This window comes from Grampus griseus (assembly GCF_964374135.1).
Source record: "Grampus griseus genome assembly, chromosome: 11".
NCBI classification, from domain to species: domain Eukaryota; kingdom Metazoa; phylum Chordata; class Mammalia; order Artiodactyla; family Delphinidae; genus Grampus; species Grampus griseus.
Genome location: NC_139005.1, coordinates 43994540 through 44011711, shown reverse-complemented (window position 1 = coordinate 44011711; position 17172 = coordinate 43994540). Strand labels below are relative to the sequence as shown.

The 17172-nt window shown below is 46.3% G+C and overlaps 1 protein-coding gene across 1 annotated transcript; it reads left to right on the top strand.

Annotated features, from left to right (window-relative positions):
- Nucleotides 1-5472: 5472 nt before the first annotated feature.
- OR10P1 (olfactory receptor family 10 subfamily P member 1) lies at nucleotides 5473-15311 on the top strand (the record flags this gene model as incomplete). Its single annotated transcript, XM_082666167.1, is given in 8 exon segments — nucleotides 5473-5562; nucleotides 7990-8054; nucleotides 8056-8092; nucleotides 8095-8325; nucleotides 8327-8620; nucleotides 8624-8813; nucleotides 8816-8839; nucleotides 14965-15311. Coding segments are annotated over 8 exon segments (1278 nt in total).
- Nucleotides 15312-17172: the final 1861 nt, after the last annotated feature.

Here is a 17172-nt window from a genome sequence, read left to right as displayed (position 1 = left end):
ATTTTTTTTTTTCACTTGGGGAAGCCTGGAGAGGCAGAAGGATGCTGCCAGGGGCTGAGATATGGCCGTGGATGGAGGGGATGAACTTCTCCCCACCTCCTTGGGTTTGCTGCGAGGAGGCATCACTTTGACCTACTACAGGTGCTCTCCTGGTAAGAGAGAACTGGAGGTTGACTTATCTGAATTCTCACTCCCTACCTCCCATGGGGAGCAGAGAAATTCCCACAGGGACAGAAAGGAAGGCTCTTGTTATCACGCAGGGAACCAGGAGAGCTTTTTGGCCTGGGCCTTGTATTCCTGAAGGCCCTCAAGTATAGATTTTGCTATTATTGCCAAGTAAGGTCACATTGTCTTTGCATTTATTGATTGTATTAGAAGTTTTGGTTGGTTAAAAATAAACATAAAAAATAGACCAATGTTTTATATATACACTTATACTACCAAATGTAAAGTAGATAGCTAGTGGGAAGCAGCCGCATAGCACAGGGAGATCAGCTCGGTGCTTTGTGTCCACCTAGAGGGGTGGGATAGGGAGGGTGGGAGGGAGGGAGACGCAAGAGGGAGGAGATATGGGGATGTATGTATACGTATAGCTGATTCACTTTGCTATACAGCAGGAACTAACACAACATTGTAAAGCAATTATCCTCCAATAAAGATGTTAAAAAAATACCAATGTTTTAGTAACTCTGTTCTGGCACTCGTTCATTTTCTAATATACCCACAGTCTGAAAAATGGAAGAACACTAGCCCTCTCTCACTCTTGGGGTGACCTCGCCTGCCACATGCAGATTGTAGATAGGATGTGAAATCAGTTATGACAGTTGTAGAAAGTTAACTCATGGTTTCCTATGTTCTGAAACAGTGCAGAAACTGCATTTCCCCTTTCAAGAAAGGCACTAAAAACAATGGAAAACCGTGAGTGCCAGTCTTATGGACCAACTTATTAATATCACAGAAAGCTGTGACCTCACTCCACACCCAAGCAACTCCAGTCCTGCCGGGCTCCTGAAGCACTCCCCAAAGAGCAGAACCCCAGAGAATTGTCACTGTTTGACCTTTCTGGAAGATCCCTGGAAAAGCCCCACTCACAGGCCTTGTCTTTATCTGGTCAGTGAGGAAAGCCCTATCATCAGGGCATTGGTCAAATAATCAGTGACAATATTTTAAGATTGAAGCTGCCCAGTGTGGATGGACCTAGAGACTATCATACTAAGTGAAGTCAGACAGAGAAAGGCAAATATCATATGATATCACTTATGTGTGGTATCTAAAAAATGAGTATAAATAAATACATCTTCCTTTTAAAACAACAACACCACCACAACATAGAGCTCATTCCAACAATTCCATTCCTAGGTATATACCAAAGAGAACTGAAAACATATCCACTCAAAAATTTGTACATGGGCTTCCCTGCTGGCACAGTGGTTAAGAATCCACCTGCCAATGCAGGGGACACGGGTTCGAGCCCTGGTCCGAGAAGATCCCACATGCTTTGGAGTAACTAAGCCCGCGAGCCACAACTACTGGGCCCAAGCGCCACAACTACTGAAGCCCACGCGCCTAGAGCGCCATGCTCTGCAACAAGAGAAGCAACCACAATGAGAAGCCCATGCATGGAAGAGCAGGCCCTGCTTGCTGCAGCTAGAGAAAGCCTGCTCACAGCAACGAAGACCCAACGCAGCCAAAAATAAATCAATAAAATAAATAAATTAAAAAAAAATTTGTACGTGTGGGAACTACACTCAATATTTTGTAATAACCTATAAGGGAAAAGAATCTGAAAAAAAAGATATATATGTATGTATAACTGAATCACTTTGCTGTACACCTGAAACTAACACAACGTAAATCAACTATAATTCAAAAAAAAAATTGTGAGGGTTTGTTGCAGAGTTATTCATAGTAGCCCCAAAGTGTAAACAACCAAAGTGCCCTTAAACTGATGTGTGGATAAATAAAATATGACATATCCATACAATGGAATATTATTTGGCAATAAAAAGGATATAAACTGATACATGCTACAACATGGATGAAACTTGGAAACGTTACGCTAAGGGAAAGAGGCCTGATACAAAACTCCACATGTTGCATGATTCTATTTATATGAAATATGCACAAGAAGCAAATCCATTCGAGAGACACTGGGGGAGGGATGAATGGGAAGTGACCGCTAAGGGGTACAGAGTAACTTTTTGAAGTGATGAAAATGTTCTAAAATTAGGTAGTGGTGGTGGTTACACAACCCTGTGAATATACTAAAACCCACTGAATTGTGCACTTTATATTTTTTAAACTATATATTTTAAAATTATTTGGCTGTGCCATGCGGCACGCAGGATCTTAGTTCCCTGACTAGGGATTGAACCCGGGCCCCAGCAGTGAAAGCGCTGAGTCCTAACCACTGGACCACCAGGGAATTCCCAAGAATTGCGTACTTTAAATGAGTGGATTTTGTATTACGTAAATAAGCACTCAATAAAGCTGTAAAAAATAATAAAAATAAAACCAGGTTCCTTTTGTCTCTCCACATTAAAAAGAAAATAGAAGCAATGATTTCTACCCTTGGGTCAGTAGTTCTCAACTGGGGGCGGTCAGACTAGGTCTGGAGACACTTTGTCACAACTGGGGAAAAGGGTGTTACTGGCATCTAGTGGACAGAGGCCAAGGGTGCTGCTAGCCATCCTACAAGGCAAGAACAGCCCCTCACAAGCAAGAATGACCTGGCCGCAAATGTCAATCATACCAAGATTGAGAAATCCTGCCCTAGATCAAAGTCCATGAGGACAGAGCTGGGTACATGGTGCACTCGGTCCCTCCCACAGCTGCCAAAGTCCTTTGGTGCAACGGCATCGCCTGTGTTGAGAGCAGTTGTTAGAATCCATCCCAAGAAACTCCCTTTTAAAGCAATGGTAAGGACGTGAACCACAATCATCTCTCTAGGGGTGTCCTTGGGAGAGCCTTCTGTCTGGTCTTAGCTCCAAGAACAGTTATACTGCCCTGAGTAGTCTATCTCTGTTTTATCTCATGGACACTGTGAACTCTGGAACTGACTGCACTTTCCTTTCTGGGTTGGCTGCTAAACAGTTTTGAGCCAAACTTGTGGCCCAACCTTAGGAAGGGCATAGGTCTTATATTTTGCGTTTTAAAGTTTCATTCTTGGCTCTATTTTATATCCCTAACTTTTTCTTTTTTAAAAATTTATTTTCTTTCTCTTTATTTCCTTTGCTCCTACTTTTCCCCTTTTTTTGGTTTGTTTGTTATGTCTTTATAAGCTATTTATGCTGGGCAACAAGAAACGAAACACCAAATCGACAAATATAAACAGCGAGTCTCCCCTTAGCTCTGGGATGGAAGTTCATAGGGCAGAGTGGTGGGTAGGTTACAGACGCATCGTGAGGACCGTGGGCAGGGGCCAATGACCTCCCCAAAGGATGCCCTCGTTCTTGCTCCAGAAGCCTGGCTGGATGCTGAGGGGGCAGGATGTGAGAAAGTAGGGGGATTCTTAGAGAAGGTCAGCTGTTCCTGGGTTGCCGTGTAAGACACTGTGGCCTCTTGATGTTGGAAGGAGCTGGGCTTTCAGAGGACAAGTCACAGATGTGGGGACAGAGCTGGTAAGGGAGGGATTCCCAGCTGGGCAGGACTGGGTAGTGTATTAGAGTGTCTTGGACTGGGAGCCAGAGATTTGGCTTCTAGGTTTCAAGTCCCAGCTCCACCCTCGTTGGCCAAGTGACTTTGCAGTCACGTCGTAGTTCCTTAGTTTTCTGTTTTTACTAAAACATGGTAGTAATACCTGCTAGGCCTGTCTCTACGGTTGATTCGAGGACCAAAAGAGATAATGAAATTGCTGAATTGCTCTATTCATTGCTAGGCTGCAAACTTTTTCTTTTTATTTATTTATAAAAATTGAAGTATAGTTGATTTACAGTATCATGTTAGTTTCAGGTGTACAGCACAGTGATTCAGTTACACACACACATATATAACTGAGTATATATATTCTTTTTTTTTTATATATATATATTCTTTTTCAGATTCTCTTCTCTTACAGGTTATTACAAAATATTGGGTATAGTTCCCTGTGTTCTTCTTTCTTTCTTTCTTCTTTTTTTTTTTTTTAACGTTGAGGGACAAAATTAATTGTTCAGTTATTGTGGCTGTGATTACCATTGTACTTGTGGAGATGTTCTCATTTGAGGTCATTACTGCTGCCAAGGCTCTGGGGTCTGCAGGGCTGGTGGGCAGACCTGAGGGAGACCTGGCTGACCCTGAGGAATTAGTTAAAACTTACACAGCAACCCAGAGGAGAAAGTATTTGTTAATCATTAAGTTACATGTGGATGTACGTAAAACGCTCCTTAGACTTTCAGAGCTAAAAGGATCTCAGGGGGTTGGAGAGCCAGTCTCCTGCCCCAAGCTCACTCTCTCAGGAGCTCTTAGCACCTGTGAGATCTTCACTTACCCATTTTCCCCACGAAGTGAAAGCTCAGCCCCGGAGAGTCAGGAAGCTCTGGGGTTCAGGATACATGGATTTCCTAGACTTACGTGTGTCTTTGTGATCTCTAGGCTGGAGGCCACTATAGTTCTAGTTCCCTGGGTCTAACCTGATGTTTTCAGCTGCAACTTGAGACCTGTTTCATCTTCTAATCTTTGTGGGCTTGGCTGACAGCCACAGATCCCGTTTCTCTTTTTATTATTCTTCAGTTCTTTTCCCCTCTCCTTGGCTCCCCTCATGTCCACCCATCAACCCACACCCCAGATCCTGCAGCCAACCAATTTCTATTTTCATCTGAATAAAAATGTTGTTATGAGAAAGGTCACAGGACACGATGAAGAAAACCCGCTCCTTGCCCTAGAGGCTGGGAGCGGAGGGCCTCCTGAAGCTCCTCTCTACTCAAACTAGTAACTTTCAAGGTACTTTTCCTTCAACCTTGGTATCCTTTGGGTAGCTTCTTTTTCGGTTTTGAAATTTTATTGTCTTCCCAGACCAGGGTGGAAATGGACATGGCGAACTCACCTTCTCCCTCTCCCGATTCATGTGACACAAGGCTGAGTTTTATTATATACCAGACACTGTGCTAAGTGCTTTTCATACATTATGTTATTTAATTCCTACAACAACCCTATGACGTAGGAATTATCTTTGTTTTACAGATGAGAAAATCGAGTCTCTGAGAGGTCAGAGTCACACAGCTTGGTGGTGAAACCAGGAGTCTAACCTGGAGAGTGATCAGTGATAGGCAGCTGAGGTAGAAAGGGCATTGGACTTGGGGTCAGAGGCTTGGGTTTGGGTCCTGGCTCGGTTACCGACTAATGGGACTTGGGCAAGTCACACCTATCACATGTCCCGGCCTCAGCCTTCTCATCTGCAAAGAGATAATAATAACACCTGGTTCACTAGGCAGATGATGGGATTTAACTGAAGTGATTATTCAACTAGGGCTAGACTCAGCAGATGCTCGGGCAATGTCCACTGTAGCAGAGCTGCACACGTGTGGCAGGCAGCCCCCGCAGCTGGCCCCCAGCCACTCTACCTCCTGGAGCTCAGGCTCTCATGTAATCCCCTGCCCTTGAGTAAACGGACACACCAGGTTCTTGACACGTTGGGGCTCACAACGTGGCAGATGCCTTTCCTCTGAGCGCGCGAGGGAGCGTGAGAGAGAGTGATCAAGATCACAGGCACAGTCTTTTGTAACCTGGACATTTTGGGGCTAAAATTAGGGACTTACTTCTAACTGATTGTGCACAGCAAAAGTAATAGACTGTTGGGCTTCCCTGGTGGTCCAGTGGTTAAGACTCCACGCTTCCACTGCAGGAGGCTTGGGTTCGATCTCTGGGTGGGGAAGTTCCACCTGTCGCAAGGTGCGGCCAAAAAAAAAAAAAAAAGTAATGGGCTGCCACTTTTGAGATTGGGTTACAAAAAGCCTCTGACTTCCATCTTGCTGGCTCACGCTCTCTCACTCTCTCCCTCGCTCACTCCCTCGGAGGGAAGGTAGCTGTGCCATGGTATAAGCTGGAACTGATGGCAAGGAATGGGTGTCCCCAGCCAGTGAGTGCCTGAGACCTGACAGCAGCCCCAGGAGTGAGCCTTGGAAGCAGCCCCTCTCCCAGGGGAGCCTTGGGATAAGGGCATCCTGGTTGCCATCTTGACCGCAGTCTTATGAGAGCCACAGGCACCCAGCTAAGTCACACTCGGATTTTTTTTTTTTAATGTTTTTACTTTACAGTTGTCAACCTTCAGATATTTAAAAAAATTTTTATTTATTTGTTTATTTGGCTGCTGTTTGGTCTTCGTTGCTGCACGCAGGCTTTCTCTGGTTGCAGCAAGCAGGGGCTACTCTTTGTTGCAGTGCTCAGGCTTCTCATTGTGGTGGCTTCTCTTGTTGTGGAGCATGGGCTCTAGACACGTGGGCTTCAGTAGTTGCAGCACACAGGCTCAGTAGTTGTGGCTCATGGGCTCTAGAGCACAGGCTCAGTAGTTGTGGCACACGGGCTTAGTTGCTCCATGGCATGTGGGATCTTCCCAGACCAGGGCTCGAACCCGTGTCCCCTGCATTGGCAGGCGGATTCTCAGCCACTGTGCCACCAGGGAAGCCCCCCACATTCGGAATTTTGACTCAGAAACATTGAGTTTATAAATGCTTGTTGTTTCAAGTTACTAAGTTTTGAAATGACACAGCATGGAAGGCTGTGGAGGGGATGTGGTTTTTCTGGGAGAAGCAGAGGAGACTTCTTAGAGGGTGTGTGTCTGTGCTTGGCCTGGAAAGGTGGGCAGGACGCAAACTTGAGGAGAAGAGGAGAAAGGTTCTCAGGCAGGGGAATGGCAAGCAGGTGCATTCCAGGAATGTGAGATCTGGTCTGGCGGAAATCACCTCACCTACCTATGGACCTGATGGAAACATCCTACCTGAGGCGAGAATGGGCTCTTCCCTGTCAGGCGAGCTCGGCTCCGCCCTTAATTCACTGAATGATCCAGGATGAACCAGATGAGCTTTTCCAGATCTCAGCTTCCTCCTCTGTAGACTGGAGTCTGGACAAGTAGATCTTTCAAGTCCCCTTCCTTTTACCATCTCCTCACCCACAGCTCAGAGAGAGGGGATGACCTGGAACGTGGCTACTCAGAGATTCACCACACGGGGGAGATGTGATATTATTTTGAATACCTCCAGAGTTACACTGCTCTTCCGGAAAAAAGTCTGCCTTTTTGGGTCCATTGCCCGGACTCTCTACCACCTCCTTCCTGTTTTTTATTTATAACTATTTTATTATTTTATTTTATTCAAATACTATCTTTTATTTCACTTAAAAATTTTAAAGTGGTAGAGCAAAAATACCTAAGGCAGCCAGGACTTTGGTGTTAAATGAGGTTTAAAAGAAGTTCTTTTTTTTTTTTTTTTTTTTCCGGTACATGGGCCTCTCACTGTTGTGGCCTCTCCCGTTGCAGAGCACAGGCTCCGGACGCGCAGGCTCAGTGGCCATGGCTCACGGGCCCAGCCGCTCCGCAGCATGTGGGATCTTCCCGGACCGGGGCACGAACCCGTGTCCCCTGCATTGGCAGGCGGACTCTCAACCACTGAGCCACCAATCTACCTAAAATCTAGTTTCTGAGAACGAAGCAATGCATTCTGTGGTTAAGATTGATTGCAGAAATTTTACTTCAAGCAAGAGAACTTAAAATTTTACAGAACTTTACAGGAACTTGTAGAAATGCTCAAATCGTAAACCTGGAAACAACCTAAGTGCTCTTCTCATAGCCTTTCTATGACGCGTATGTCTGAAAAATGTGCACTGACAATCGGAAACATTCGCTATTCACCAAACTGCAAAATTAAACTACTGATAAAAACATTTCCAAAGGCACAAGTAGGCATAATTGGTTGAAAGTAAATCAGATATTTAAAAATACCAAAATATGTTAAAACAAATTCCATCTTTTTCTTTTCATGTTTCATATATGATTTTTTCTTATTGTGTGATCAACAGATCAAAAACACATGTTTGGGGGTGCTTCTGGTCTACCGGGTCACCCTGCTGGGCAACTCGCTGATCCCTCCTCACCCTGGCAGACGCTGCCCTGCACTCACCCATATGCACTTCTTCCTGCGCCACTTCTCTGTGGCGGGGCTCCTCTACACCAAGACCATCGTGCCCAGGATGCTGGCCGACCTCCTCTCCTCCGTCCCCGCCATCCCGCCCACCCGCTGCTTCACCCAGCTGTACTTCTCGCTCCCTGTCATCGCTGAACGCGGCCTGCTCACGGCCATGGCCAGTGACCGCTATGCTGCCGTCTGCCGGCAGCTGCATCACTCCACCCTGATGGGGCCAGGGAGTGTGTGTGCGCATGGTGGGCACCTCCTACCACATGGGCATCATCACCGGCACCACTCACTCCATCTTCATCTTCACTTTGCCTTTCCCTGGTACCAACACCATCCATCACTTCCTGTGTGACATCCTGCCTGTGCTGAGGCTGGCCAGCTTGAGCACCTTGTGGGGTGAAGTGGGCAATCTTGCCCTCACGATAGCCTTTATCCTGACCCCCTTCTCATTGACTGTAGCCTCCTATGCCTGTATTCTTAGCATCATCCTTGGGGTCGCGACATCCCAGGGACATTGAAGAATCTTCTCTACCTGTTCCTCCCACCTACTTGCAATCATGCTCTTTTTTGGGATGGGGACTGTTGCCTACATGAGGCCATGGGCAGGCTCCTCCCAGGACGGGGACCAGATCCTTGCCGTCTTCTACACAGCTGTCACTCCCATGTTCAACCCTTTGGTCTACACTCTGAGAAACAAGGAGGTCACGGGGCAATGAGGCAGCTCGTGAAGAGATGTCTGGAGCCCTTGACCCCCTCAAGTTCTTGGAGATAAGGGCCTGATCCTTGGAGATTTTCAAGGAGGAGGGCTCAGCTGGAGTCCCTGCTCTGGGTGGTGTGGGTGCCAGCTCGAGGGCCCAGGGCTCTGACCTGCTGCTCAGAGCTTGGCTTCTGGGGCCTGTTCTTACGGCCTTGACCTGACTTGTTTGTAGGTACAAAGCTGGAGAGACATGCACTCGGGGGAGGTTGAGGAGGTGCCCGTTTTGTGCGATGATTGAGCAATTCTGGTCTTTCATGAGGTTCAGGGCGCCTTCCTGGGCTACGATTCCTGTAGACAGTGTTTCTCCCCCTTCTCCCAGACTCCTCACTGGAAGCCTTTCTCTTTCCCATCAGTCACCTCCGCTACCACATGAGCTCCTTTACTTCAGGTGCGAGGTCTGACCTGGGGTAGGAACAGGGCAGGGAATAGTTGACCTGGCTTTGGTGGTTCAGGTGCCGAGTCTTGCTTGGTGTTGCTTTAGGTCTGGAAGCATCTGTCTCGTTACTTTGTTGTGACTTACAGGTTCTCTCCCGGGATCCCGGAGATGTTGATATTCTCTACTTAGCTTCTTTCTCACCCATGGACTGACTTCCTCTTCACCTCCTCTGATCCTAGGGTAGAAATGCACATACATCTCTAGACTCTGACTCTGATCAGAAGGTCTGGTCTGGCTCCTGGACTCCCACGATGATGCTTTTGTTTCTTGTAAACTGTCCACTATTTGTGCTTGAAGCCACCTTAATTTGCCTGCCGGGAGGATCTAACACCATTTTACTTTTCTTGGGCAGCCCATTCTTGCTTGTTTATAAACTCTCCTTTAGCACTAAGCTGCAAGAGGGACAGTGTAATATAAGCAGGAAAATCACTCTCAAGGCACAGTACATGAGGGCCTTTAAAATAGCACTGATTTTCATTTACAAAAGTAACACTGTTAATTGCAGGGAATTTTGCGTCCAGAAGAAAAGACAGTAACTATTAATACTTTGGTGTTAATAATGCCCTTGGGAACTTATTGTGGTCTGGTTTCCCTCTGTATATGTATATATGCGTATTTTTAAAAATTAAAAAAATGGGATTATACTGTGTGAATTGCTCACGACTTTTGTTTTCCACTTTATCAAAATATATTGTAATGTTTTACCATATAAATAGGCTTCTAAAGCATTATTTTAATATCTATATAGTTGGATACTAAAATTTAAAGCAATCTTCTATTATTGGAATTAAATATTTTTGTTATTGTTTTTGCTGAGATAGATATCACTGCAGTTATATCTTTGTATACTTACGCTTTTCAGAGCACAAACTTCTAGAAATGGAATTGCTGAGTCAAAACATATGCACAATTTCAGAGCTTTTGAAACATACTGCCAAATTGCCGTCCAAAAGAATTTTTGTTGTTTTACCGTCCAACTGAGGGCAGTCCAATCTTCAGGGCAAGGAAATGGACTAAGGGTCAGGAAGGGTTAGATAGCCCGGGGAAGAACAGGGTGGGGAAGGAATGGATGTCTAGGATCTTGTAATGCAGAAAAGACCTGATGAGAAGGACATGAACTCACTTCCCCTCAGTCTACCAAGGACTGGCTGAGACACACTTGGACTGAGAGTGCAACACGAGGCATCAAAGCTAGACTCAAGGAATGACTTCCTGATAGAGTTGGTATCTGAACAGGACAAGGGGAGAGACTTTTTCCTCATGTTCTGAGCTAAGGGTGGAGGCAAGAGGAGGAGGATGTGTTGAAATTGGACGGGCTCAGCCCTAAGTGGCTTCGTGCTTCTTTCACCTGAGGTGGTGACCATCAGCTCTGGAGGCTGAGGTCCCCTATTTTCAGGAACCCCATACAGAATTGCCAAAACAATACTGGATGTTCTGTTAAATTTGAATTTCGGATGAACAACAAGTAATTTTGTTTGTTTGTTTGTGTGTTTTTTTGTTTGGTTTTTTTTCTCGGTACGTGGGCCTCTCACCGCTGCAGCCCCTCCCGTTGCGGAGCACAGGCTCCGGACGTGCAGGCTCAGTGGCCATGGCTCACGGGCCCAGCCGCTCCGTGGCACGTGGGATCTTCCCGGACCGGGGCACGAAACCGCGTCCCCTGCATTGGCAGGCGGACTCTCAACCACTGCGCCACCAGGGAAGCCCAACAACAAGTAATTTTTTGGTATAAGTGTGTTCTGTGAAATATTTGGCCAGAAGGATTTTTAGCACCATTTTATCTTTCTCAAGAAAGCAATATTTGGGACATGCGTACGTTAAAAAATTATTCTTTGTTCATCAGAAAATCAAATTTGATTAGATGTCTTATATTTTTATTTGCTACATCTGGCAACTCTATCCCCAGGTGCTATTCAAGCAGAGCTGGAACTGCAGGTGGAGGTCAGGATCTAAGTAGAAAGCTCTGATCATCTCCATTTAGGAAGAAGGAAGCCACTTGGGAAAAAGTAATTTCCTCTGATGTGAGTCCTTTGAGCAGAAACTCACTCTTAGTACTCGCGTGAATGCTGGTCTTCCTGTAAGTGCAAAAGAGGATATGGAAGGCTGGGGATGGAGGAGTCCATGTCTGTCCTTGGGAATAAGGGACATTAAAGAGTGGAATAGGGTTCCTTAATATATTAGCAAGTCTAGGAGTGGAGAATATGGAGCTGGCTAAGGAAGGTTTACCAGAAGGCTGGTTACAGATAGCACTATGGCACAGTGGTTTAGAGCTTGGCTTTGGTGCTAGAAAGCTCCAAGATCCAATCCTGATTGCCATTTACTATCTGTGAGATCTTGGGAGGTTTCTTAACATTTTTATACCTTAATTTTTCCTAATGTGTAAAACAATGATTTCCATCATTTCTATGCTTCACAGGATAGTCGTGAGGATAAAATGTAGCCTTCCCAGTCATTCTTTGCTATATGGTCACTTAGCATCATCTGAAATCAACTTATTAGTTTATGGTTTCTCTCCTTTCACTAAAATACTTGTCCTATAAAGGCAGGGATGCTGCCTGTCTTGTTCACTAGTGTATTCTAGTGCCTAGAATAGTGCCTGGCACATGGTAGATGTTCAAGAAATGTTTGTTGAATAGATAAATAAATATTAAAAAATTGCTCAGCACAGTGCGTGGCAAATAGTAAAGTGTTAAATAGTTTATTTTGATTACTAGTATGATTGGTACTGCTACCATTTGCATTTCTGTGAACTTCAGTGAAAACTTTCATTGAGGTTTTTAGACATCTTAAAAATTTGGGGGCTTCCCTGGTGGCGCAGTGGTTGAGAGTCCGCCTGCCGATGCAGGGGACGTGGGTTCGTGCCCCGGTCTGGGAAGATCCCACATGCCGCAGAGTGGCTGGGCCCGTGAGCCATGGCCGCTGAGTCTGTGCGTCCGGAGCCTGTGTTCCGCAACGGGAGAGGCCACAGCAGTGAGAGGCCCGCGTACCGCAAAAAAAATATAAATAAATAAATAAATAAAATAAAAATTAAACATTTCTATATATGGGCATGTAAAGTATATAAGTTAAATATCTATAAAATTATAATGACCTCTATTTCTCATCTGTTAAGTGATACAATAATATTTTCTGGAAAAAGATCTGTTACATTCCAAATCATTTGTTTACATATAAGAACAGCTGACAGATATGTGTAATTTTACAAGGCTCGGAGAACAATACTTTTCCTAAAAGTAAAAGATGAGTTTTAATAATTTGTTGAATCTTCAAAGTCGAAAGGTAAAAATGTGATACATTTGCTAACTATAGACACAGTGATGTAATATAGGCTTATACTTCTCAAAGATGGAAACAGCAGAAGTATTATTTTCTCTAAAACAACGTACAAAAAAGGAACATACATAGAATAAGAAAATATAAAAAATGACAAAAGTGAAGTAAAATAGATTTAACAATGAATGTAAATGAGATATACTACCTTTATTTTAAGAGAATTACATTTGTGACAAAGAAAAGGAAATCTGATTTATAAAAATCTCAGCTATAAGAGATTTCATAGAAAAACTGAAATTCAAAGCATAATATATAATATATTGTAGATGATATACTACATTGTGGGTAAATATAATAGACTTCTCTTGAGTTTTCTAAATTATGTTTGGTGGTTGAAGAAAAATTCTAATACAGTCTTCTGTAGTTCTAACTGTATAATATATAGATCAAATATTTAAGAAAATTCAATTTTAAATAAGAGAGGGTAAACAAACATAAACAGAGAGTAAATTCCTATATATAAACATAAGTGATGCATATAATTTAAGCTTATATTTCTCAAAGGTGAAAGTGAATGGGTAATTATTTATTTAAAAGCAAAATACAAAAAAAAGGAACATAGAACAAAGATATTAAAATGGCAAAAGTAAAGAACAATAACAGATCTTTACAGTCAATGTAAATGAGATAAATCCCTCCCGTTTCAAAATATGGTGTCTACTATATATGTGGGAGTGGGGGGAAAAGCTGAAGCTTTGAAAAGTCACAGCTATCAAATGCTACATAAAAAAGTTAAAAATCAAAGTTTTAATAAGATACACCATATAAAAAATTTTAAGTCAGCACCATAGTGATGTGAGACGTTCTCTTTGTTTCTCCCCTTCAATCTACAACCAGTAAAACATCCATAATTCAACAAAGGTACCTCTGCCCAACACACCAGGACACCAGAGAAAGCCACACATCTGCACATCTAAAGCGGGGGTGGGTGGGTAGGCGGGAAACAGAGGAGGCAGAGCCAGGGGATAAGCAGATTTGGCACATGTGGTCCCAGACCCCCAGCTGAGCCTGTAGTCCCAGGGAAGCCGGTGGCTGCAGGGAAGGTGGCACACATGACTCAGGCCTGCATGATGCAATAGCGACCACAGCCACAAGAAATCATGCAACAGCAGAGCCCGCCACCCCATTTCTTTAGCTGGAGAGGCACTCGTGACTCTGGCCCCTTGCCCACAGCAGCAGCACCTGTGAACTCAGCAACTCCAGATGCAGCAGAGGAACCCGTGACCACAGCTTCCCCGAAACTTTTGCCTTCCCCCTGGGGTGGTGGAGCCTGCATCCCAGGAGACCCCGAAGGTAGCAGAGATGCCAGCCATCCCAGAACCCCAGGTGGTGACATTCGCCACAGCAGCAGCAAGGCACCAGTGACCCTGGATGCACAAGCAGCAACAATGAGGGCACTGGGCAACTACCTCTGGCGGAGGTAGTGGAGGGTGGAAAGTGTCAAATCTCTAATATAACCAGAGGCAGCTCAGGTAAGAGGGACCGAAAACTGGTGTTATAGTACCACCTACTGAAAACAAGAGAAAGACCGCTAGTTACTAACCTGTTGAATCATTATAATCTTTTTTTTTTAAAAGCAGCTTTTCCTAAAGAAGAAAGGTGTTCACTACTTCAAATGTACCAGCAGAGAAACAACTCATCAAACACCATGAAAAACCACAGTAACACGAAATTAAAATGACAATTCTCCAGAAATGAAACTCAAAGCCACTTCATTTGTTACATAAACACATTTCTGGTTTCAACAGAAACATTTTTCTTTTAAAAGACAGAAATGTAACTAAAACCATCTAAAAGTAAAGAGTTTGGAAAATATGAGACAGTCTCATGACTGGATATGATTCCTTGTACTCCTTACAGTAGAGTAAACCCTCTACCAACTATGAAATCAAGTAATTCATGAATAAACAAAAGTATGAAAAGAAGCAAATATTTGTTTAACAGGAAGTAATTTTGCAACGTGGATTGCATTTCTTCACTGTTTAGATCATGAGTTAAATTTGTTAAAATGAACAAGTACTAGGGAAAAATATGTAGCTTCTCTCTCTCTCTCTCTCTCTTTAGTTCTCTGTACTTTTTTAGTGACTAGACCAACAAGCAAGCATACCCGTGATGGGTCCTGAGAGAAATTCTCTCCTGGGGAGGAAAACCGAAGTAGTGGCCATTCCCTCTGCAAGGGACCTAAATGTCTCTCTGACCAGTAATGTGTTTTCTATCATAATGCAAAAAGAAAAATAAGAGATAAAATTATTAATTAGTAAACTCACCCGACCTTTGGAAAACTAGAAGGGCTCCTGGTCCGGCACCTGGCTCAGCTCTTGCGACACCGCCTGGAGCGAGGAGGAGCTGGCGCCCAGCGCCCGAGGAGGTGGGCCTCGTGCTGGAGCGCGGCGGCCTGACGCTCGACGTGAACCGGCGGCTGCGCGAGCCTGCTGCTTCCTGGATGACGACCTGCAGAAGGAGCGCAGGCCTGCGCCCTGTGGCAGTCCTTGGGGCGCCGCGCAGACGGCGCCGTGTGGCACGAGGTGGCCCGCGACCGCGGAAGCTGCGCGAACGCGAGGCGCACCCGGACGCCCTGCTGCGCGGGAACCTGGAGCTCACCGAGCAGCTGCTGCTGCTGGACCGGGAGCGCGGGGCGCGGGCGGCGGCTCCTGCAGCTCCATCGATAGCCAGGCCGGCTTGAGCGGGCCAATGGCGGGCGACGCGGCGGGAGACACGGGCGACTGCAACAGCCCAGACGCCCACCAGCACTTCCCGGCCCCGCTGCTGCCTCCCGGACCGCACAGGGCCCGCAAACAAGGCCGTCGCCACTTGCATGTCCCGGGACGACCTGTTGGCGCCATCTCACCACCGAAGCATCCCCAAGGGCCTGCACGGTAAGGAACGCACTGGCCGGGCAGCGCGGGTCTCGGGCGCACAACCCCTTCCCCCACAGGTGGCCGCCACTCTAGAGCCCTCCTCCAGCTGGCGTCCGGCTCTGGGCAGGGAGATCCCAAGCCCACCTGCAGTGGGGCTTTGGGTGGTGATTTTCTGGTTAAAAGATGGAGGCGTGGAATCAGCAGTGGGCCCGGGACCCGCCAGACCCCAGAAAAGTTTCTCTCCGGCGGAGTTATGAGTATTAGAGGCTGGAACTGTGGGGCTGGCTGGAGGCGCCGCATCCCAGCCTGGAAACCCTTGTCCGGGAGCGGGAAGTTTTTCATGGAAAAACAAACAAACAAAACAAAACCCCGAAAGACCTTTTGCGCAAAAGTGAAATTTCCCCTCTTATTTGGGACAACAGGCAGCTCCAAACGTGAGCAGCGTTCACGTGTGTGCTGGGGCTGGAATGCCTCCCGGGCTTCTCCGTGCTGCCTGCCCGCTGGGAACGGGCACAGGCAGCTGGGCCAGAGGACCAGGGCTAAGAGCCTTCCTGGTTGGCTCTTAATCCTGCGCTTCTCAGGGTCCGGGGACCTTTCTCAGCCGAGGCTGTAAGACTTCGCAGAGGAGTATGTGCTTGGAATGGATCCTGGCTTTTCATCTCCGCGTGCCTCAGTTTCCTTCTCTGTAGAATGGAGACGATGATCCCTACCACCTGGATTTGAGGTGGATAAAAGCCTCTGAAGGGATTTGTAAACTGTTGGTTACGTTACGGGAAGCGCCACGGTTGTGGGCGGCCAGGCTGTGTGTGGGAGGACCTTTGGCCTCAGGAAAGCATGGCGACCGTCTCCCACACCCGCGTGACTGTCCGACCCAGGGCAGAGGGCTCTGTAGGGGCGGAGCAGCCGGGCCCCAGTTGCCAGCCCTCTGATCAGTAACTCCTCCCTGTTGCCTCGCCCCTCTCCTGCCTCCGTGTCCTTCCACATTTTTGGTGGATTGGCTCCTGCTTCTGGTGGTAATTGCTGCTGCCTGGATATGTGCCTGAAGGTGGAGATGAAACAGCCCTTTCTGGTTCTCTTTGAAGGCTTTCCTAGTTCAGAGAAAATGTATCTCGTCATCTTAAATGACTGTTCTTCCCCAGAGAGACAGCCTGGGGATGGGGTGGGGACCGGACCCTCTCTGTTTGGTTCGATGGCCAAGTGGCCTGTGCAGGTGCCTTGCCGTGGGGGCAGGGATCTGTGCCCGGGAAGGTCGGGTGCTAGCCCGGCAGTTCTTCCTTTACCTTCTCAGTCTGTGAGTTCAGGGCAGGACTAGGGTCCGCGGGATATTTTGCTACTGATTAGCAATCTGAGGCTCCAACTTGGGTTTCTCTTTATAACTCTGTGTACACCCCAAGCTCCCAGCGTGGGCTCCTTAAGGCCAGTGGGAGTAGCTCAAAGTGAAGTGGTTTAATTTGTTAGGGTTGCATGATCTGGGGAGTGAGGAGTCCCTGCCCCAGCCTCTCTGGCCTCACCTTCTGGGGGGCCTTGTGAGGCTCAGGTTTCTGGGCCTCGGTTTCCCCAGGTACAGTATGAAGCAGGGGATTGCAGTAGTCCTGTGGCTAGGAAAGGAACTCTTTCTGGTTTTCAGCTGTGTCATCGATAACACTGGCGAGAGTGATTCTCTGCAGGCCACCGAAGTGCCGGAGT